The sequence below is a fragment of the Clarias gariepinus genome, chromosome 3 (genome assembly GCF_024256425.1).
Source record: "Clarias gariepinus isolate MV-2021 ecotype Netherlands chromosome 3, CGAR_prim_01v2, whole genome shotgun sequence".
NCBI lineage: Eukaryota > Metazoa > Chordata > Actinopteri > Siluriformes > Clariidae > Clarias > Clarias gariepinus.
In genome coordinates, this window is record NC_071102.1 from 39,150,150 (window position 1) to 39,173,759 (window position 23,610).

The 23,610-nt window shown below is 37.5% G+C and overlaps 1 protein-coding gene across 5 annotated transcripts; it reads left to right on the plus strand.

The window, feature by feature from the left end:
* On the plus strand, positions 1 to 20,446 carry LOC128518786 (UNC93-like protein MFSD11). Of its 5 annotated transcripts, none has more exons than XM_053492059.1 (14): positions 1 to 205; positions 2,741 to 2,868; positions 7,772 to 7,827; positions 8,332 to 8,439; positions 8,631 to 8,710; positions 8,996 to 9,092; positions 9,714 to 9,772; positions 12,488 to 12,638; positions 12,746 to 12,795; positions 13,154 to 13,219; positions 13,337 to 13,462; positions 17,162 to 17,348; positions 17,428 to 17,563; positions 20,085 to 20,446. In XM_053492059.1, exons 2-14 carry the CDS (start codon positions 2,779 to 2,781, stop codon positions 20,235 to 20,237), a joined length of 1,359 nt encoding a protein of 452 aa, XP_053348034.1. In that variant the 5' UTR covers positions 1 to 205; positions 2,741 to 2,778; the 3' UTR covers positions 20,238 to 20,446. The 5 variants fall into 5 exon arrangements, with proteins under 5 accessions (XP_053348034.1, XP_053348032.1, XP_053348033.1 ...); XM_053492057.1 differs by lacking the exon at positions 1 to 205 and adding an exon at positions 2,560 to 2,630; XM_053492058.1 differs by lacking the exon at positions 1 to 205 and adding an exon at positions 2,560 to 2,630 and having other exon boundaries at positions 17,174 to 17,348.
* Positions 20,447 to 23,610: the final 3,164 nt, after the last annotated feature.

The window sequence follows — 23,610 nt, forward strand, 5'->3', positions numbered from 1 at the left end:
CTTTGTTTTTACGCGATTCGGAAAATCAGGGAAAGGGATTTGTTTTTTGTTTGTTTGTTTCTAAATTGTTTGTCCTTTTAGCTGTCGCGACTAACTTTTTTAAACGCTACTTAAAACTTCGTTTTTTTTTAAATCAAGCAAGACATCAGGACATAATGCATTACCTTTTCTTGAAGCTTACCTTGGTGAAAGTTCAGAACTAAAGGTGAAGTTTTAACTTTTTACAACATAAGCATGTATAATAATTAAACAGGCAATTAGCAGTCTAATTAAGAAGTTGTTTACAAGAAGTTTAACAAGAGTGTTTTTTCATTGCATGTCTGATGAAATATGCCAAATTTGATCTTCAAGTAGAGTCATAGCCTTTTCCTGTTATTATTATTATTATTATTATTATTGTTATTATTATTATTGTTCTACAGTGGATATACTGTAGAACTGCACATCTCTGTGTAGTCAGGTTTTGTGAAGTGAAAAAAAGATGGGCTTACTGTAGGGCACAAGGTAGGGTACACCCTGGACAGGGTGCCGTTCCATCACAGGGCACACACACATACACACTACGGGCAATTTTGCGAACACCAATTAGCCTAACCTGCATATCTTTGGACTGTCTGAGGAAACCAGAGGAAACCCACCAAGCACGGGGAGAACAGAGACGGGAATCGAGCCCAGACCCTGAAGGTGCAAGGCGACAGTGCTAACCACTACACCACCGTGCTGCCTAATAACTAGATAGAACTAGATAAATAGTATCAGATCCTAAAAAAAACGTAAATAATGTGGTTGCATATAAGGTGTGCACACCCTCTCAGAATTAATCAATTAAATTTAATCACAATCACATGTTTAACCTCAATTTCACCCCAAGTTCAGCTGTTCTAGTAGGCTTTTCCAGACATTTTCTTAGTCATATTTAAAAAAAAAAGCTGTGGTCTGCAGAGAGCTTCCAAAGCATCAAAAGGATCTTATTGTTAAAAGGTATCAGTCAGGAGAAGGCTACACAACTATTTTCAAGGTATTAGATATACAGTACCATGAAAAACGGTAAAGACAATCATAATCAAATTGGTGCAACAATGACATTACAGAGAACTAGACGCCCTCCGAAAGATAATAGAAAAAAAAAATGTGATCAGGAAGCCAGAAGGCCAACAGTAACATTAAATTAGCTGCAGGAATTTCTGGCAAGTACTGGTTGTGTATTACATATGACAAGAATCTCCTGTATTCTTAATATGTCTGGGCTCTGGGGTAAGGTGAAGAAAAACATCCAAGCCTGGCAGAATTTTGCAAAAACACATTTGAGGTCTGCCAAAAGCATGTGTTATGGTCTGATGAAACTAAGGTTAAACCTTTTGGCCATAATTCCAACAACACTGCATATCACCAAAAGAACTACCCAGTGAAGCATGGTGGTGGCAGCATCATTATTTGGGGCTGTTTTTTTTTTTCAACTGGAACTGGGGCCTTAGTCAAGGTGGAGCGAATTATAAACAGTTCCAAATTTTTAAAGTAATGATATTTCCAGTTTTAAGGAAATTGAACTATGAGTTTTTGAGTTTGTTGAGCTCATTCATATTAATCGTTCTTTACTGTGTAGTCTTTACTTTACTTTATTGAGTAGTCTAATTTATACTATTTAATGGCAATTATGATTTTTTTAGTTGTTGCAAATCAAATAAATTGTTGTTGGTTTTTCGTCTTCTGCCGGCAATGGGTCGCTACAATCAAGCTTGGCACAGGTTTTACGTCAGATGCCCTTCCTGACACAATCCTCTCATTTTATCTGGGCTTGGGAAAGGCACTTCATCCAGTTGTTGGGAATCGAACCCGGGCCTTTCACATGGCAGGCGAAACATCTACCACTGAGCCACCAGTGCCCTATTGCCCTGATGACGTCAGACACAAAATCGCTAGTCTGAAAGTTTTTAAGTTGGTGGAACTTTAAGGTGACAGTTACTGGAAGTACTTACAAATATTTAAAATATCAAATTTGTTCAGCTAACCTAAAAAGTGTCATTTCTACAAACTCACAAATACCAAAAAGTTCTAAATATTCAACAAGGCCTATTAATTTGAACTTATTGTAATTATTTAAGTTAACAGTACTCAATATGTTTAATTACTTTGAGCATTAGGGTTTACAGTGCATGCTGATAGACCCCTACTCAAAAATAATGAGTGCTGTAATAATAGCAAAAGGTGCTTTAAAAAAGTATTAGTTTAAGGCTGTTATATTTATGCAACCACAATAATTTTTTATTTATTGTAATTTCTTTTCCACTAATAACGCTCAAGTTTATTTTTACACAATAAAGGTGGAAAATAAACGTCACAATAAAGGTGGAAAAAGTTGAGAAATTAATTATCTTGGTCACATTTCTTGAAAACCTGCCATTTTAACAGTGGTGTATAGACTTTTTATATCCACTGCAGTTATATTATTATATTATTATTATTATTATTATTATTTTTGCTGTTTACATCTTAACTACATATATCTTAACCCTCCTTATTTCATTGCATTCTGGGATTATTTCCAAAAGAGCCCCTGGAGACAGACCTAAGTGATCACATGCTGGTTAGATCCAACATTCCTGCAGTGGTCACACTCCAGAAAGAAAAGTGTATGTGTGTGTGTGTATGTGTGTGATAGAGAGAGTTCTTTATTAAGATATTTTTTACCTCAAACCACACAAAATGTAACACTTCTTAAAATTGATTGTTTTTGCTTCAGATTGTTCAGACTGTGCATTTGCACAACTTTGGAGAGCGATGGCTGACATCAGGACGTACAATGTGGTAATTCTGGGAACAGCATTTTTACTCCTTTTTACAGCTTTCACCACCTGTGGAAATATAGAAGTGAGTATGTTTAATTGAATCTGTATAGAGAAGTGCTTGATGGAATGAGTAAAAGTGTATTAAGAATAAAAAATACCTAAAAGTAAATGCTAATGCATAAGCAAAGAGGTCGTGTTAGAGTGCTGAGCATATAATTGTTCATTGTTTAGCAAATCTGAGTCAGGCGCATCTCATGTCTGCAATCTGGAAGATTATATTATAATGGCAGAGCTGGTTGTATATCAGATCAGATTTCTTCTTATACACAGCACTATCTGGGGTTGACACCACTTTTATAGTGGTTAAAGAGTTATTAAAGCCAGTCTATAACTATAAAAAGGTTTAACGGATTGTCTGATGTAGGTCTGAGTTTCCCAAAAAGGAAAATATAAAAATTTTAAGAAGTGTGTGGATGTAAATGTAAATATCCAATATTAAGTAAAAATGTTTAAAACACCAGGTCAATAGGAAAAAAACCCAACCTTTTTCTAATTCGAAGTATTTCAGGCAGTGAATGTTTGTCTCTGTTAGTCTGACCCAAGACGAGTCATGAGACCATGTGTGGTGCACAAGTTTTCTTGTTCCTAAGATCTACAGAAGTCTACAGAAAGCCTTTGAGTTGTTTTTTTTTCCAGTATTGTTTGATCAATGTCACAACATATTTTTTCTCTTAATCCCAACATAACAAAAATTGTTTTCTCATGTTTAAAAATTTGAACATGTGTGTGATCACAAGATAACAGAAGTAGTTTGTTGAGATGATGTAGTAGAGGTATACAGTACATCACTATAGCAGTACATAACTGGGACTTTTGATTGTGCAGAATAATAGAACAAATACTTTTTATTTCTCTATATAACTCCCTGCAAAACTAATGCATGTATTAGAATGTTTCAACAGTGCTTGTATACAATCAAGATAGAAAGTTCACTCAGTATGCTCAAGCCATAATCAGACTCCCTGCTTCATTCATGTCTAAAACGCTGGCCTCCTAGGAACTTCTTTAAAGGCCCAAACATGTGAGAATGGCTTGGAGCGAGGTCAGGACTGTATGGGAAAGTGGAAATAACTCCCAGCCGAGTTCCTGTAGTGTGCAAATTTTGTGGGTGGATAATTGTATGTGGAGTTCCCACAGACAGATGCATCTTTTTCGCAAGTTGGTTATTTTCAAGTATCAGGTATTCCCCTGCTTAATGATCTCTTCCTCTAAGCCACTCAGCCTGGATCATCATTCACGGACGTACGGCCTACTTTAAAACATCTGCATCGTTTTACTGCAAGTATGAGTCTTCTGTAAATATAAATAGTTTTTACACCTTTATTCAAAAGAAAAAACTGGTTTGATTCGAACGCTCCTTATAATGTGTTAGTGTTATTGTGATTCTTCAGTTATTATGTCTCAAAAGCATAAACATGGAATTGTCCTTATCCTTCAAGATGGCTGGGATTGATCTTGACCCCCTGTTCAGGATCACAAAGTTGCACATTTCTGAGTAACATCCATAAGTAATTAGGTAGAATTCCATGCTTGGATTTCCAAGCATGACTTTCTTTAAATAGTTCCAAATAGCTTATAAAGCATTAATTATCATTGCATAATTATCTCAAGATATGGCCAGTCTTTAAAACTGGAGAGAGTCAGTGCAGTCTCTGAGGTCAGACTGTTATTAGGCAGTGTATCTTCTCTGATTACTTTTTTCAGTGGACGAGGCAAAGTGTTGTGTGTTACATTGAGACTGCGTAGCCATCATGCCATAACAGACCATAATGTTTGTGGAAAATGGTGATAGCACTATATAGCCAAAAGTATGTGGACGCTGTGGGGGTTAGTGTACCTTCATCTACAAGAGCCTTGTTAAGGTTAGGCACTGATATTGGGAGAAAAGGTCTGGGGTGCAACTTGTGTTCCAGTTCATGATGCCAGGTCAGGGTTCTGTTCAGGACACTCAAATGGAAGGGAAGGGAAATTGTAATGCTTCAGCATAAAAAAAAGACATTCCTGGAAGTTTTGTGCTTTAAGCTTCTGTTGAAATCATTCCGGTTAGAATGTGCTAGTCAGGTGTCCACATACTTTTGGTTATATGGTGTATGCTATTATTTGGTGTGTTATAAAATGGTTGTCTCAAGGATTTTGATACACCCTTTCTCCCTTATATCTTTTTTGATGTAATCGGGTTATGTCTACGTACAATGCTATAATTTGTGTATAATAATTTTTGGAGTAAACATAAAATGCAGATTTTAAATAATCATTTTATTTATTAAGGGGAAAAAAGCTGTTCAAACCTGCTTGAGCCTTTGTGGAAAAGTAATTGCCCCTAAATCTAATAACTTAGATTTGGTTACTTGGTGGGAACAGCTGCAATCAAGCCTTTGCAATAACTGCCAATTAGTCTTTTTTTGTTAATTTTGAAAAATTTTGGTCCAACCTTTGACTAGGTTTTGTTTTGAACTCATGAGTCCATCAATTATGTCAAGTCGTCCAGGTCCTGAAGCTGAAGCAGCCCCAGACCATCACACTACCACCACCATGTCTGACTGTTGGTATGATGAACTTATTTTATGAAATGCTTTATTTGTTTTTACGCCAGATGTTACAGGGCACACACCTTCTTAAAAGTTAAATGTTTGTCCACTGAATATTTCCCCAAAAGTCTTGGCGATAATCAAGATGTTTTTTGGCAAATATGAGACGAGCCTTTGTGTTCCTCATCGTCAGTGGTTTTGCCTTGGAACTCATCTTTCTTTCTTATTGTTATTCTGTTATTCTGGTTTATTGTTATTAATGTTATTCTGGGTTCTTTTATGAGTCCTGGAAGAATTGTTGTTCTTGTAGTAAGGTTGGCTGCCCGGCCAAAGCTATGCTAGAGTCCCAAAGCCTTAAAAATGGCTTTGTAACTGTTTCCAGACTGATACAATTGCTTTGTTATGAACTTGATTTGAAATTTTTCTTTAGTTAGCGGCATGATGTGTTGATTTTTTTTTTTAGATCTGTTTGCATGCTTCACCTTGTTAGACAGATTGTATTTAGGTGATTTAGATAGATGGATAGATTATTAATACTTTATTGGTCCCGTGAGGGAAATTATTGTGTTACAGCAGCAGCAGGTTACACATACAATATAAGGGGGAGGGGGGACAAAAAAAGTGCAAACTGGCATTTCAAAATAAGAAAAAGAAATAAAATGTGCAAATTATCAGTTTATTTATGTGTGCGTAAAAGTGACTGAAAAAGGAATAAAAAATGAATTCTATTTTTTCAGTTGTCAATGTAAAGTATGTATGAGTGCGTAAAGTGACAGTGAATATTGTTATTATTGTCATCTGTTACATAGAGCTGAGTCACTGTACAGTGCAATAGCGAATGGTAGGAATGATTTCCTGAACCGTTCTTTGTGACAGCGAAGCTCGATCAGTCTGTTAGAGATTGAACTCCGCTGCCTCTGATTTTCCATGATTGACAGGAGTTTGTCCAGTGATCTGTTGTCCCTCACTGTCTCCAACCATACACGTTTGTATCCAACCATGTGTTCAGCCTTGCAGATAATTTTATTTATCTTGCCTGCATCCCTGGCACTGATGCTGCTCCCCTGGAAGACCACAGCACTTTAAAGGGCACTCGCCACAACAGACTGATCATTTCCAGCATCCTGCTGCATACATTGAAGGATCTGAGCTTCAGGAAATAAGGTCTGCTCAAGTCCTTCTTATACACAGCGTCGGCGTTGGTCCTCCAGTCCAATCAGCTGTTCAAGTGTACACCCAAGTACTTGTACTGTAGTTGTCCACAACCCCAACCTCCTCACCCATGATGGTAACAGGTTTAATCATAGTTTTACCCTTCCTAAAGTTCACTACCATCTTCTTGGTTTTTATAATGTTTAGGAGCAGATGGTTTCTGATGCACCACTTCACAAATTTGTCCAGAGAACTTCTGTAGGTGGCAAGACTCATATCAGGTGAACAGAAATGAAGAAAGAACAGTCCCGTGAGGTGTTCCTGTGTTACTGACCAGCACATCAGACAGGGAATTCTCTAATTCCCAACCTAACAAACTGGGGCCTATTTCTTGACTCAACAGGTTCTGGCAACAAAGCCAAAAACATTGCTGTGTTCCTGTTAATGGTGGAGGCATCTGAGTTTCCCACCAGAAAGCAATCTTGAGCTGTCCAAAGCACCGGAGAAACGAACCAAGGGTTTAATTTAATTCATGTGTATCTAAAAACCTGAATATGATTGATTTCATTCCAGTCTGGGCTGAACAATTGATCTGAATCAGTTGTACCAGATTATCCTTTAATGCCTTATTAATGACAACAAATCCTGACCTGGCAGAATGGCAGCACTGCTGTATTTATCCACAAAGAAGATTTAAAACAAAGGTCAAATAATATCTTTGGCATATTACTCACAGCAAATGAAATTCTACAAAAAAGAAAATGGGTTGAAAAACACTGAATACTCACAAGCCGCTCCCATCCCGATCAGCACTGAGGTCAGATGAAAGGCCTGGGTGTGGAAAGTGAAATTGCACCCAGCTTTCCAAAAAACTTTGGATTCATCAAAGTTGAATTTGGATTCTCCAAAGGGGGGGAGGGGGGGGGTGGAGAGTGGTTGGAGTGGATCTAGGGGAACCACTACTTTTCACATACGGCCAGGCAGGTTTGGACAGCCTTTTTCCCTTTAATAAATTAAATCATTATTTAATATTTACTCTGGTTATCTTTGTGAAATATAAAAATTTCTTCGATAATCTCAATTTTCACAATTAAGTACTGTATGACAAAAATGCCAAAGAAAAGAAAGAAAAGAAAATAACAGATAGCAAATACTTTTTTACAGCACTTTAACTGTATACACATGTACTGTACCATCACACTGATTTGATTGATTCATTAATTCATTTACTTTGATGTTCTTCAGCAAACTGTGGTGAAAAGCTTGGATAATGCTACTTTCAGTGGAACGGGTTATCACAGGTAAGGACCTTGGAGAACTCTTTTCTCAATGATGTAGGGACGTATAGAGAGAACAGTATTTCTTTAACTTATACTGTGTGCATCAGTAATACACTGCAAGTGTTTCTGTAGAGAAAAGTAGGTCAGCAGGCTGAAAAGTATACACATCCCACAAATAAATTACAATTTTAAATTAAAATTTTGTCACATACACAGTACGATATGCAGTGAAATGCTTATACGACCGCCAGTGACCTTAAAAAAGTAAAAGCTTATACATAAGAAATAAATATGAATAAAAAGAAATACGATAGGAAATAAATGTAACTAGTAAAATATACTGTACAAATAAGGACATAATAACAATATAACAAAATATAGAAATATAGAAGAAAAAATAGAAATGTGTAAAAATTTAGAAATGACTCTGCGTGTGCAAATATGCATAAAAAGTGACTTATTAAAGTGTCTATATATAGTCTATTTAAATGTCCACATTAACACGTTTTCCTTTGACTTTTTCAGCCTCGGCATAATATATGGAGTTTTTTCCTTTGCTAATTTATTTGCTCCCACTGTGGTAGCAATAATCGGACCAAAGTTTACTATGTTCTTCAGTGGAATTCTTTACAGGCAAGTATCACTAATTGCACAATACATATTACACAGACCTTTTTAAAAATATATATTTAGTCAACATATAGGCAGCATGGTGTGGCCACTGTCGCCTCGCACCTCCAGGGTCCGGGTTCGATTCCCGCCCTGGGATCTGTGTCCATGCAGTTTGCATGTTCTCTAACCCTAATTTTGCCCTTGCCTCTCAGTGGCTACATAGCCGTATTTATTACCCCATCAACCTGGTCCTTTTATCTGACCTCAGTGCTGATCGGGATGGGAGCGGCTTGTGAGTATTCAGTGTTTTTCTTTTGTAGAATTTAATTTGCTGTGAGTAATATGCCAAAGATAATATTTGACCTTTGTTTTAAATCTTCTTTGTGGATAAATACAGCAGTGCTGCCACTCTGCCAGGTCAAGATTTGTTGTAATTAATAAGTCATTAAAGGATAATCTGGTACAACTGATTCAGATCAATTGTTCAGCCCAGACTGGAATGAAATCAATCATATCCAGGTCCTCAGTGTTTTTAGATACACATGGATTAAATTAAACCCTTGGTTTGTTTCCGCAGTGCTTTGGACAGCTCAAGGTCGCTTTCTGGTGGGAAACTCAGATGCCTCCACCATTAACAGGAACACGGCAATGTTTTGGGCTTTGTTGCAATGCAGGTAATTCAGTCCAGAGCTTAGACTGTAATCTTTAGCCTCACGACATACTGTATCGTTAATAAGAGTAGTAGCGTGCCAGGGTAATTCAGTTGAGATGACTGATTTATAAAGCAGATTTATACTGTAGGATGTACAGTGCTGTGAGATAGTATTTTCCCTTTTTTATTTCAGGGAGAAATAAAGACAGATTCTATTAAAGTGATTTCTTGATTCAACAGGTCTGGCAGTAATCAGGGCTGGGTGTGGCAAGAAAAATTCAAAATGTGATTAATCATGGTTCATACATGATTACTTTTTCACATATGGACAGGTTATTTCTTTTTAATAAATTAAATCATCATTTAAAAACATCATTTTGAATAATTCAAGTGTTTCAAATATGTAAAAAAAACAGCATTAATTATAATATATATTTCATGCCTGTGAGCATATATGCATGCCCAAGAAGGGACAAATACTTTTTCACAGCACATGGTGCAAAACAATCCATGCAACTAAATTTAAGTTGCAAAGTTAGCTACTGTATCTTCTAAATTATTCACTAGCATTTTTTTAAAGTCTTAATATATTATTTGTTGAAATTTATTTGTGATATAGTAACGTTCATTCTTTTTCTTTTAGTCTGTTGTTTGGAAATCTTTACGTCTATATAGACTGGAAAGAAAAGACAGAAATATCAGGTAACTTTTTATATACACCGATCAGCAATAACATTAACACTACCATCAGGTGAATTGAAGAATGTGGATTGTCAACTAGATACCAGGAAACTGGTAACGGAATCATGGGCACCCCAGACTCACCCATGCCCTGGGAACCAAATGCTAGCCTGTTCGGTGTGATACCATAGAAAAGTCAATACGCTTTTCAAACAGCTGAAAAGATGACAACAATAGAAAGGCACCAGAACATTCAGTGAACCTAAGGCCCGCTGAGCGCAGGGGCCGGCAAGCAAACGGCCCAAAGAGGCCAACCCAGCCTCCAAACTCCAGATCCCAATATAATTGAGCACCCATGGGATGCCCTGGACAAACAAGTCCGATCCATGAATTGGCTGCCAACGTCCTGGTGCCAGACACCACCAGACACCACCGGTTCTGGATCTGACAGGTCAGTGTCAATCCAGCGGCACAGGGAAAACCCAAAACCTAGGTGGTTTTAATGTTATGGCTGATTGCTATATGCCATAACATTAAACCACTCTCAGGTGAAGTGAATAATGTTGATTATCTCATCACAATGGCACCTCTTAGCAGGCGGGATAAATACAAAGTTTATGGGTTCAGAAAATAGGTGCTAGTGTGTGTCACTTGCCTGGGAAGGAGATGGCACCAGAATGCATTATGGGGAAAAGGCGAGCTACTGGAGTCAGTGTTATGCTTTGGACAACATTCTGGTGGGAACCCTTGGGTCATGTCATTTATGTGGATGTTACTTTAACACGTACCACCTACTTAAACATTATCGCTGGCCAAGTACACCCCTTCAAGGCAATGCTGTTCCCTGATGGCAGTGGTCTCTTGTTCAAAAATGGACAAGATGCACGCCGAAGAATTCAAAGTCTCAGTCCGATCAAAAATCTGTGGGATGTCTTAGACAAACAAGTCTAAACATGGAGATTTTATTTTACTTTATTTTTATTTTACTTTATTTTTTTTAACTTAAGAACTTAGCTGTTCACATCTTGATACCAGATACATGCGCTTATATCTAGCACCAAGATGTTAGCAGCAGTTCTTCATGAAGTCTATGCCTTGATAATGCCAGAGCTGTTTTGATAGCACAAGTGGGACGTACTGTAGACAATATTAGGCTGGTGTTTTCAGTGCCACAACTGATTGGTGTCTGGTTGTGTATGTGTGTTAAAATAATTACTTTTTTTTAAAGCATAGTTAAAAACAGCAGTTATTTGCCATAAATGGTTTTATTGGGCATTAGATCATGTTCAAAGCTTCTAGATCTAAGCATGGCATTTTAATAAAGATTCATTAAAGCAAACCTACTCATATCTTACATTTGTTATAGGGCTGGCAGAGACAAATAAAAGAAATGGTTATAGCTACTTTTATTCTAGATCCTTTGCTTATTGTTCCCGTGAGCTAAAGAGTGGTGCATACAGTAATTAGTAGGTAATGTATTATTTATTTCGGAATGCTCGTCTTCCCTTCCCTTTTTATTATGGGTAAAAGACTGATCTTTTATCAAAATCATATTTAGTGACACATTAGGAATGTGATAGATTGGCACCCAATCCAGGCTGTACCCTGCCTTGTAGCTTAAGTCTCCTGGGACTGTATAGACGATGAGTAAGTGACACATTAGAAGAAGATCTCATGCAAGGCTGGCATTTAGGGTGTGCACTTTAACTATAAACACTGTAGCTTAAATCCCATTCTGAATAGAAAATGTGTCATGTCAGGTCAAGTCATGTTAAGGTCATTTTAATTGTCCTTTGTTGAAATATTTGCTCTGGAAGCATCAACTATGAAGCACCAACTAGAGCAGTGTTTCCCAAAGTGTGTGCCCTCTGGTGGACACTGGTGATAGTGCATGTGTGTTGCAAGAGATCAAACACCTACATTGAATAAGTTAAAATTCAAATCAAATTAAAATTTTATTTGTCACTCCAAGTTTGAAATTAAGATTTGCTTAATTTAATTTAATTAAGATTAAAAATTTGCCTTTATATTTGTAATAGATATGGAAAGTAATCAAAGCTTATGAAACAAAGCCATAGGATTTAAATTAAGTGTTATTTTTCATATTTTTATTTGAAAAAAACTATTTGAACTAGTTTTTAAACCAGAGCGTTTCCTATATGTCCTTATTGGCGAAGAATCTTAATATCATAATCATTATGAAAATGGCAAAAGGAAAGCTGTGCATGAAGACTCATTATGAACATTTTTAATTGTCCTGGGCCAAACAGGACAGTTTGCTTAGGGGTTAGCACTGTCGCCTTGCACCTCTAGGGTCTGGGTTCGATTCCCACCTTGAGGTCTGTTTGCATGTTCTTCCCGTGCTTGATTGGGGGTACTCCCAAAGGACATGCAGATCAGGTTAATTGATGTTTTCAAATTTTCCGTAGTGTGAGAATGTGTGTGTGTGTGTGTTTACATTTGTTGCTTTACACATCATATGTATTTTAATGGATTAAATGAAGGTAGGACAAGGAATTGTAAAGCCTTCTTAAGTTTGTGAATGACCGATTTTAGAAAAAAACAAAACAGAACTGAAATGGCTCAGATATCATTATCACATTCATTATGAGGAGCATAAAAATGAGTAAAGTCCCAGAATAACTAATGCTCATGTTTTTAGACTCATTTAATTCAGGCCTAATGTTGTCATGTGTTTTATTAGAATGTAATTGCTTTCTTTCCTGTGTCTCACAGACAGTGATAGAAAGATGATGTTTGTTGCTCTTCTGGTCATCTCTCTGCTTGGAACTCTAAGCTTCCTCTTTCTTCGAAAGTCAAATCAGGAGGAGGAGGAGGATGTTCTGTCAGAAGTGGAAGACCAGGCCTTGCTATCGTCTCAACGAATGTACAGGAAATACTTTTATAAACACTCTTTAGGTTTGCTTATAATAATGATTCAGAAGGTTTAATGTCACAGTCTAAACACGGTTTTGACACCTCCTCATGTTGCAGATTAAAACACAGAGTCGGTTCTGCCGTGAAAGAGGCCAAAACAGATTTCAGTAAGTGCAGAAACCATCCTGGCGTCATGCAAGTTATATTATCAGTAGACTATCATATTGTATTGTGTCAATATTTTATATTCTCTGATAAGCAACATGTGAAAAACAAAACGTGTGACTTGCATTCTCTGGAAATGTCCGGGAAATTACTAAATCTGGACTGTATTACACAGTGAGTCAGAAAGCAAACAGACACATGGTTCAAATGTGCAGCTAAGGAAATGGTGTTCTTATCGTCTGCGGAATGTGTGAACTTGTGTTCGGCTTTTCATTATAAAACAACTGCGAATAATTCAAGGAGCTTTATATTTATGCTATGTTTTATATTCATTTACTATTTCTTTTCCATTTTTTTAAGAGACAATGCTGCATCTTTTTGGCACGAAAACTATGTTACTGTTAAGCTTCTCCATGGCTTACAGCGGTAAGTTTAATATACAGAACAATATAATGTTACCGAAACGTGTTACATTCTTCCTTACACTAATAATAATCAGTATGGCTTATCATTATTCCTGATAGCAGTTCTCCCTCCACTTAGGTCTGGAGCTGTCCTTTTACAGTGGTGTGTATGGAACTTGCATTGGAGCTACGACTCATTTCGGAGACAGCTCCAAAGCTTTAATAGGCATTTCAGGAATTGTGGTGGGAATCGGAGAGATCATTGGTAAGCAGACATTCCTCATGCAGTCGAAGGAGACTTGTCCTCAACAAGCTTTGTTGTTTTGTTGTCAACCAGTTCAACGAATTGACTGAAAAACAGCACTGAGCCTTTTTATGCACTGTTGACCAAACTGTAGACGATCTGTAGACGATCTTGGAGGTTCCTCCATGCAGAACATTTCTTTATAACTTCTTTATGAATAAAAACATTTATTTGAGTATAGTGTTAGACATGAGAGGTTTATATAGGGTTGAAATTTGAACACAGAGATGATCCTAGTAAAAAACGTTCCACAAACTAGGAGGGGCATTAAATTGGAACTCATGATTAAAATTCTCATAAATGAAGGTGTAAAACGATGATTGACATTTACGTCCGTAAAAAGACAATCCTGGCCATGACGGTCATACCCACGAACGACAAAAATCGATTCAAAAATTGGCACCAACTTACCTAAGAGACGTATCAGTCTGTGGGAACTCTATACACAATCATTCACCAACACCAGTCACATATTACTTGTTCATTACATCCCCCGTACGGTCCTGACCTCGCTCCAAGCCATTTCCACATGTTTGGGTAATTAAAGGAGTTCCTGAGAGGCCAGTGTTCCAGACATAAGGCAGGCAGTGTGCGTTCATTGCTCTAGTGTACTAAAAAAAACTTTCTACCTTGATGGTATCCAAGCACTAGTGAATCACTGGGATAAGTGCATTAGTGTAGCAGGGGATTATACATAGGAATAAAGGGAGTTTTCGGTCTCATAACTGTGTTCTGTTATTCTGCGCTGTTATAAAAAGTCCCAGTTTGACTTTAACACCCCTGATATGTCTTTAAATGTTCCATTTAAATAGAATATCTGACGCAATGCTGTACAGGATTTAGTTTATTTTTTTTGTTTACAAAGATGCTGTGAGTTTGTGTGTGTGTTAGTTACTGTGAGTCATCGTGTTACAGTACAGTGATTCACTCTCGTGGGCCATGCTGAGTCTGGACTATAGGGTCAGACTAATCTTGGGAACTTGGGAACTTTGTATGCATGTTAGAGCAACAATAACTGTAGTCATGGACAACGGGACTACGCAGCCAATCAGGCGAGAGAGGGTGAGTGTGTGAGTTTCTTGCTGAACAGGCATTTTATGTTGCCAATTTTTTTGCAAAGCTAGTGATAGATGATTAGTCCTCTAGTGGGAATGAGTAGCATTACTCAATTGTGCCACCTTCATTCCTCCGCACAGGCATAACTCTAGCTGCATCTGCATCAGGACATGCACAAGTATTCTCCATTTGGCAGCATAGTCTGCGTACGCATGGGAAAGTAGTTTTTGTGGTTTTAATTTTGCACCCATAGTGAGAGGGATAGAGTACCAGCCCTGCTCAAAAGAGGTTAATAAAATTAGCGTTCCTGATTTTGCTTATTTTTAAAGAAATTCTGCATTAAATATTAAACTATACGTATACTGTATAAATCGTGAATAATTTGGTGAGGTTATAGTGTATCAACATAAATTATTTAGCATTAAGATTAATATACCTTATGTACTATAACTTTAAACTTGTATTTCTTTCAAGCTTTCCATCTAATATTAAATTTTTAATGTATAACTGAATGTTTAATTTTAATGATCAGAAATGTTTTTAACAACACAGCACTAACTCTAATATAATATTCACAGCCTGGGCGGTGCAAGAGTAATGAATTCCCCAAACATCTGCAGCTTCTTGAAGCAATCGACCCCTTCCTCTTAAACTGTCCAGATGTGTTAGTTACTGAGATCTGAGAAAGCATAATGCACCATGACACAAGCTTGGCAAAGACAATGGAAAATTGAAAACAGACCATACTTCTACAGAATAAATCTTTTTTTTTTTCTGCTTGTTTGACTAATTGCTCGCTTACGTACTGGTCGTTGTCGGCAAAAGACTTTAATGTAATCAGCAATATTATTAAAAGCTTCCTTGAATAAATAACTACCTGGACTCCATATTAACATCAATTAACATCGACTGTTATAGCTGAACTGGCTGCCACCTAACACACAGCATGAATGCAGATCAATTCCTGCTTTCTGTTTCACCCAGATGAGGATGAGTTCCCTGTTGAGTCCGGTTCCTCTCAAGGTTTCTTCCTATTACCATCTCAGGGAGTTTTTCCTTGCCACTGTCGCCCTCGGCTTGCTCACCAGGGACAAACTGACCATTTTGATTCATTCACATTCCATGCAAACTTAAATAATTCTTTTGATTGTGTAAAGCTGCTTTGTGACAATGACAATTGTTAAAAGCGCTATACTAATAAAATGTAATTGAATTGAATTATTAAATCCGGCACATAACTGTTCTTAACATCGCCTTTACTCAACATTTTGATCCTATCTTTTTTCCCCCAATTTTCTCGTATCCAGTTCCTCCCTGTCACTAGGGGTGGTCCCACGTTAAGGCTACTACGACGACTCAGTCTGGAGGGCCGAGGACGATCACGTGTTCCATCTGAACCACAACACGCCAGCCAACCGCATCTTTTTGAACTGCTCACTCATTGGGGGCGGCGTAACACACCGTATCCGCTCCTTCCGCTTGTGTGAGCTGATTGGCTGTAAAAGTCGTAATTAGTGTGAGATGTGAGAGCACTAAGTGCATCTCATCCCTCTGAGAGACAGGAATCAAACTCGCAACCTCCGGATGATAGGGCCGAGCACTTTACCACTATCTGTTCATCACCATTCTGTGAACCATGTGGTTTTACATCTTAATTCATGACAAATTTCATCAAGTCGCTGTTTGACCAGAACACCTTGACTTGTACATAAATTAGCTAATGTCTCTAGGAAATAAAAATCATAGATCACAAGTGACCAAACACATCGTAACCCACAGGTACCTGCATAAGAGTGATTAATATCCGATGCAAACAATGATGAGCATAGTCTACATTGCAAAATATTGTTGCACAAGAAACTCGTTATGTTGTTTGTACCAGTGAAAAACAGACATTTCAATATCTTAGTTGGAATGGCTCGACTATAACTTTTGCAAGACTGAAAGTGAAATGATGATTAGTTCGGTTTAGTTTTTTTTTTTTTGGTGATCTGTTTCTCTTTTAGAACTTTTTAATCCAATATTTATCAATTCCCGTGAAATCGATTCCAGATGTGTGTGTATGATTTATGCATTCTCTTGAAGGGTGTAGGAATCAATGGAGAGGGTTCAAAATAAATCTATTTGGAGCCATTTTGCAGTGCATAATAATATTAATAATAATAATAATAATAATAATATGACCATTACATTATATACCCCAAGCAGGGAAAATATCCAAGGCCACCAAGCCGGCCTCCAAACTCCCCAGATTCCCATCAGTGGGATTCAGGGTGGGAATGTCCCACTCTGCAACCCACAGCACCCAAACGATCCAACAATAATGTCCAAGTGCCAGATACCAAAGCACAACCCAGAGCTCATTCCTCGAGAGACCACAGCTGTACAAGGGAAGCCTACACATTACTGGGCTCTAATCTTTCGCATTGAAATGTTATTGCTGATCTGAGTATGTACAAGTGAACACTGAGTATTGCATTGTGTCGTGTTCTCATGTTGCTCTTGTTTGCACATGTCCACCCTAGCCAGCTAAACAGCTTTCTTAGTTAGGCTTAGTTTGTTAGGCTGCGTGACTTGACTTGACATGGCTAAGACTGATTGTAGGGTTGCTTTCAGGCGGAGGGCTTTTTGGCCTTGTGCTGAAGAACAACCACTTCAGACGCACATCAGTCGTCTTCCTTGGAATGGTGGTGCATTTTGTGGCCTTCTACCTCATCTTTCTCAACATCCCAGATGATGCTCCGGTCGTCTTTGAAACCAGCTCGCAGCACAACCCCTATCTGTTTCCAAGGTACAGTAAGGACAGACTGTGATCTTGCACTCTGTAATTGATGACTGCTGGGTCCAGAATGAGTTCTGGTTTCTTTCAGCGTGTACATCGCAATGCTGTGCAGCTTCCTGCTTGGGCTCGGGGACAGCTGTTTCAACACTCAGCTTTACAGCATCCTGGGTTGTGTTTACACTGAACAAAGCATTCCAGCATTTGCTATCTTCAAATTTGTTCAGGTGAGGCCCTTATTAATTGCAGCTTTATAAGAATTAAAAGAATAGTTTTATAAATAAAATGACCACTAATGCAAACATCATATAACACTAATTGCTTTAACATGACATCCATACGAAATTCTTCACCAGAAATACATAACTACGAGACAAAATGTTGAAGTATACAAGCATTCCCATTTTACAAGTGATTTCTGTGAACACACATGCCTGCAGTATGAGCTAACTCGTGCATAAAAGCCTGTAATGTAAACCATTGTGCACTAATTGACACATGCATGAAGCACAAGCTGACCTTGGCAACTGGTCTTCCAGTAAAAAACAGTGTCAAACAACCCAGCATCCATGAAATAATTGAAAATACGCATTTAATGCTTTATTTGAAATCCTGTTTTCAAAATGATAAAAGTTTATAATACTACGGGGGATAAAAGTTACGCAGAATTCAGTGGATGTGGATCTGGATTCATTCTTAATGAGTGCTTAGAAAAAGAAAGAGAAAGAACAGAGAGAGAGAGAGAGAGAGAGAGAGAGAGGCATCACATAAGCATAACAAGTTCCTTGTGTTGTTTGAGTATTTTAGTAAAACTGTAAGAAAAATCAAACAATCAATAAATTAATCGAACAAATTAATTTATTTGCTTTGCTTACTTTATTAGTTTAATAATAATGGGTCGGTTCGGATCTTTTCTATTTCTGGCCAGAGATTTCATTTCCTCTTTGGATATCCCCAGATCCTCCTACTGTTCAATTTACTGTAAAGCCAAAAATATGTCAACACTGTACACTCACATTTATATCTAATTATTTTCCAAACAGTTCCACAAAGTTGGAAGCATGTGGTTGCTTAGAATGCCTTTGTATATTAAGCTAAGAGGCTGTTAGCGTGACAGTTCTCCTGTGCGAGCTCCATAGCGACATGCTGTGTTATGGTTGGAGTGAAAGAACTCAAATGTCCAGCACAGAGCCCTGACTGTACTCAACCCCACTGTGATGAACTGGAACGTTAAAATTAACCACATTTTAAAATGAACCCCAGATCTCTCTGTCCAACATCAATGCTGACCTCACCAGAAGAATGAACACAAATCCCCATGGCTACTTCCCAAAATCTAGTAGAAAGCCCTCACTGTATGTTGAAGGCTGATGTAGGAGAAAAGAAAGGAGCAAATCCGTATTAATTCCCATTGTTTGGGAATAAGGGGATCATCAGGAAACACATAGAGCGTAGGTGTCCACATATTTTTGGCTACGATCCTACTAAGCATGATGCACCTGATACTGGATCCATTCCTTCCAATTTGCTATCAAATATACTTAATGTAGGAGCAATCCACTCCATGGCTTGCATATTTTTTGGGTTCAGATTAAGAAGGTCTCAAAGAAGGCTTGATATTCTGAACTTAGGCTAGAAGGCAGAATAGAGGCAAAAAGCAGGTTATTTTTCTCGCTCAGAGACTCAAAACGTCGTAGAGCCTTCAGTCTGATACCGAGACTCAACTTTCTCTACACTCATGTGAAGCCAATCTTCAGCAGGTTGGATAGAGAGCATCCTCATTGTGACTTTTGGTACCAAAGCCCAACGGTGGACTCCATTACACTAACTCAGGCTCATTTCCTTTGATTAAAAAGTGCCATTCCTTGTTCCCAAAACTCGTCTAGTCCATCCTATGCTTGCCATCTGACTTGGATTGCAAGTGACCTTCACCTGTCTGTTCAAATCCGGTGAGCCTCCAATGAACTACTTTATTTTGTGTCAGACTTTCCGGCTCACCTGTCAGCTTGAATCCAGGGAGCGGTATCTCTAATCCAAGCTTAAATTTAGTCTTATTGTACACTTTCATGGCTTTTAGGATCACTCTCTGTCTGAACTCTTCTCTCAGATCTGTTCATCAAAAGTGGCTCAGCTGAGAGCATTATACTCCTGGTAACAAAGCCATGAGGTTCACCCTAGTTTGGTAGTTCCCCATCAGCATGACAGAGTGATGATCCATGAAGGTGCAGGATCCATTCATTTGTAGTTAATCCCCAACCTCAGGAGCACATTAGCTTTTCTGAATTGTTGAAAATTTTAATATGAACAGAACAGTGATTAGTGAACAAACATTTTAAATACTTTTTGGGAATGTGTTCACAAAATACGTTCATGATTACTTGTGTATCCTGCTATAAAAGGTTAATATGCTGTTATGAACCATGCGGCAGACTTTCAAAATAATAAATAATGGTTAAAATACGAGAATAACAGAATACAGTTATGGACGAACGGCTTTCTTTGAAACATTTTTGCGTTATTCAATAAATTTTACTGTAGCTAAGAATCTCATCACTCTATTCATGCCTTCTTTCCCCAGGAATTTCATCACAAGTCCTGGTTTGACTTGAACGCCCCTAGTTTATATAGTATAAATGATGGGAATAGGAAGGCAGCATCATTTTAACAGAGCACTAGACTATAACATATTGAATATGATTATCATTAATAAAAATGTTTAATTCATTAACAAGCTGTTCTCTCTGTTAGTCCATCTGTGCAGCAGTGGCGTTTTTCTACAGTGGCTACCTGCTGCTAAGCTGGCAGCTCCTCATCATGGTCATCCTGGGCTTCATGGGCACGCTGTGCTTCTTCTTGGTGGAGCGGACCCAGAGCGTCTCAGCTGATCTGTCGGAATACTAGCTCTTCTTTTTAGACCATTGTCTATTCAGGTTTTTTTTAAAAACTTTTTTATTTGCAATCTTGTTAAACATGCGCAGCATTTGCACTGTATTTGCCATGCTCACACTGCTCACGTTAAGCAAAAATACAATCATATTTTTAATCATTGCCGAAGTGTTTATGATGATCGTTATCAGTGGTGGATAAAGTACAGTGTTGACTGAAACATATTGAGATGATAGTAAAATCCCGTGTTTTGACGCCATTTGCATTTTTTTCTTTTAATATTGACAATCAAGATCATAGAAAATAATTTGTTATTTCATGCAATGAAATTGCTATACAACAATCAATATTTAGTATAATGTCCTTTATTTTTCAAAACCTGCTGAATCTGGCTGAGCAAAGAGTCAAAACGATGTCTGCACTTGAAAATACACCCTAGATTCACAGTTCGATTGAAACGTTGATGGTTTTAGTGACTTTTATGCAGCGATTGACACCCTGGCATCAGAAACTAAAAGTCCAGCCACATATTTGTTCCATCCAATAACTAACCCAGATGATTCCAAGTCTAGAGCTAAAAAGTGACATCACCTGTTTTATTTCATTTATTTAATACTCTAGGTAAAATGTTACTTTTTTTACAATCTACACTTGAATATATACAGTATATATAGCTTACTGTAACCTTAAATCTTTTATCTAAATTGGACATTTCATCTATATAAAGACATGGGTTATCATCAGTGCTGGCTGGGGACATGCTGGGTGGACATTCTGTTGTTGTCGGCTATCTCTACAGTATTTGTGATTTCCAACACCTACTACATGACTTGACGTGTCAGGGTGGGAAGGCAAATTAATACTTAATTCTAGCACAAATACTGCATTACTGCATTGTCCACAGTGCCCACAGAGGTGTTGATTGGGGATTGCTGATTGTTTTGTATTTCTGATTGTTATGGGATTGTTATATATTTTATTATTGTTCTACCATGTGATAATTTGGCAAAGCTTACTCTTTGGTCACAGATATTTCAAGGCAGCTTGGCTTGTGTTGTTGTTATTATTATTATTATTATAAATACTAAGGCTCCAGTTCCACTGGATTTCTTTTGCTTCAACCATAACACACATGGATGGTAATTGGTAAGGTCACAGGAGGTTTTAATTGTAAGCTTCTAACGTTGCGGCACCTGTGTGCACCTGCACCAGTGGTGTCCACATACTTTTGGTCATGCTGTGTATATTTTCTCTTGACTATATTTTTTTACTTGTTTTTGGGTAAACCACTGTGCTTGTGGGAGGTCCTTAGTTCAGAGCCATTCAGACCAACATGGGATTACAATTTAATTAAATTTGCACAACTTTAAGTGACAAAGCTTGTAGTTAGAGCTCTTGTTAAGCCATCAGTAATAAACCATATAACAAACATATGCATGACCCATCAACCATAGAACCACAGAACTCTTGTGCAAATTGGTTTGAATTTCTCAAAAGAAAATATATTTTTTAATCATTGCATTAATTTGTGTAACATGCATTCATTTTCTTTCTTCTATTCTTAGTACTATTGCCATGATTCAGACCATGCAACCATTGAGATTTTGATTATCATAACCGGTTGAATGCCTATCTTTATCGTCGACTTTTTATTTATTAATCACAATTAGTTTACTTTTATGAACCAGTTGTGAAAATAATCGTGGACCTTATTAGGATTGCTAGACACTAATTTTCTCTTTGTGAAGGATTTGTGCCCTAAACCTTAATGAGAAGCACAAGGATGAGCATGTTTAGTGTTTAATCTCAAGATTCTCATTATTTTTGCTGTAATTTTTTTTTTTACATATTTTGTCATAATCATGCACATACATTTGAAATGTATTGTTGTTTTTGTGTTTTATTCTTTAATGCTTACCAAATACAGCTATTTTGTTTTTTCATGTATGCTTTATAACATACAGTTTTCTAAGCTACCAAAGACTACAAAAATGTATATTATTACCCTGGGTTCACAAAATGGATGAGTGTCACATGTTTCCAGTTCCATATTGCAGCAGACTATTAATATGAACAATTCAGTATTACAGTTTATGTAAATTTAATGTAATAATGTAATTTCCTAATATATTGTCAGTTTCCAGTATAGACAAAATAATCTGCAGGATTGTGACTAAGTGTTGGTGAAGTAACTAAAGTAGCTAAATGCTTAATGTGTTAATCAGTTTATGTCATTTAATATATACGAGGGGTGTTCAAGTCAAACCGTGACTTTTGATCATGCAGAATAACAGAACATAGTTATGAGAGTAAAAACGTGTTTCATTCCTCTATATAATCCCCTGCTACAGTACACTGATGTACTTATCCCAGTGTTCCACTAGTGCTTGGATACCATCAAGGTATAAAGTTTTCTCAGTACACCGGAGCCATAATCTGACTTCCTGCTTCACGTCTGAAACGCTGGCCTCCCAAGAACTCCTTTGGTGGCCCAAACATGTGGCTTATAGGCAGTTTAGGACTGTACGGAAGACGTGGCAATAACTCTCAGCCGAGTTCCTGTAATGTGCAAGTGGTGTTGGTGAATGATTGTGTGTGTACAGTTCCTTCACATACTGTAGATGCGTCACATAAACTTGTCCCAAGTTTGAGACAGGTTGTCCGTAGGTTTTCATGAATCAGGCATTCCACTCGCTTAACGTTTACTGGAACGAGCGCAGTGGGCTCCGAACCACCTCAGCTGGGATCATCAACCAGACGTACGCTTTCTTTAAGACCTTTGCACTGTGCAGATGTCTCTAAGAGTCTCATCACCGTACTGTGCTTGAAGTCTTCTGTAGATATCAATCGGTTTTATGGTGTCATTCACTAGAGATTTCATTACAAGCTTGAATGCCTTTGACTTAAAAGCCCCTTGTACAGTCCAGGGCACACATTCACATTTTAATACTGATTAAATAACCACTAGGCTAACACTAATAACTAGTTCATTGCCTTTTTTTTCATGTAGTGTGTATTTTGCTTTTTAATAATATAACTGACAATAATGGAGGTTGAGGTTTTTGTAATCTTTTTATAATAAATATACTGTAATGTACTGTGTATGGTTGTTTTTTAAAAAAAAATTGTGTTCTTAGTTTTAATAAATACAGTACATGTCATTGCAACACATTGTCTGTCTCATTGTTTTTTCATTTAATTACAGGAAAGGGTATAACATCATTAAAGGAAATTTCTTCATGTTCACACGCAGCGTTTCTGGCCAATGTCAACAGAGAAGAAATTCTTGTTTAAGAATTTACCAGATATCCGCAGGACTTTTCCTGTGGTGTAAGAAACACCACGTTCTAAGAATCAATTAAAACATTTTAAGCATGACAGATTAGAT

Coding starts and splice junctions, on each gene's coding strand:
- LOC128518786 (XM_053492057.1), top strand. CDS start 2,579: ATGCTGGTTAGATCCAACATTCCTGCAGTGGTCACACTCCAGAAAGAA. Junction 9,093..9,713: donor TGGGCTTTGTTGCAATGCAG/GTAATTCAGTCC, acceptor TTTTTCTTTTAG/TCTGTTGTTTGGAAATCTTT. Junction 12,639..12,745: donor TTGCTATCGTCTCAACGAAT/GTACAGGAAATA, acceptor CTCATGTTGCAG/ATTAAAACACAGAGTCGGTT.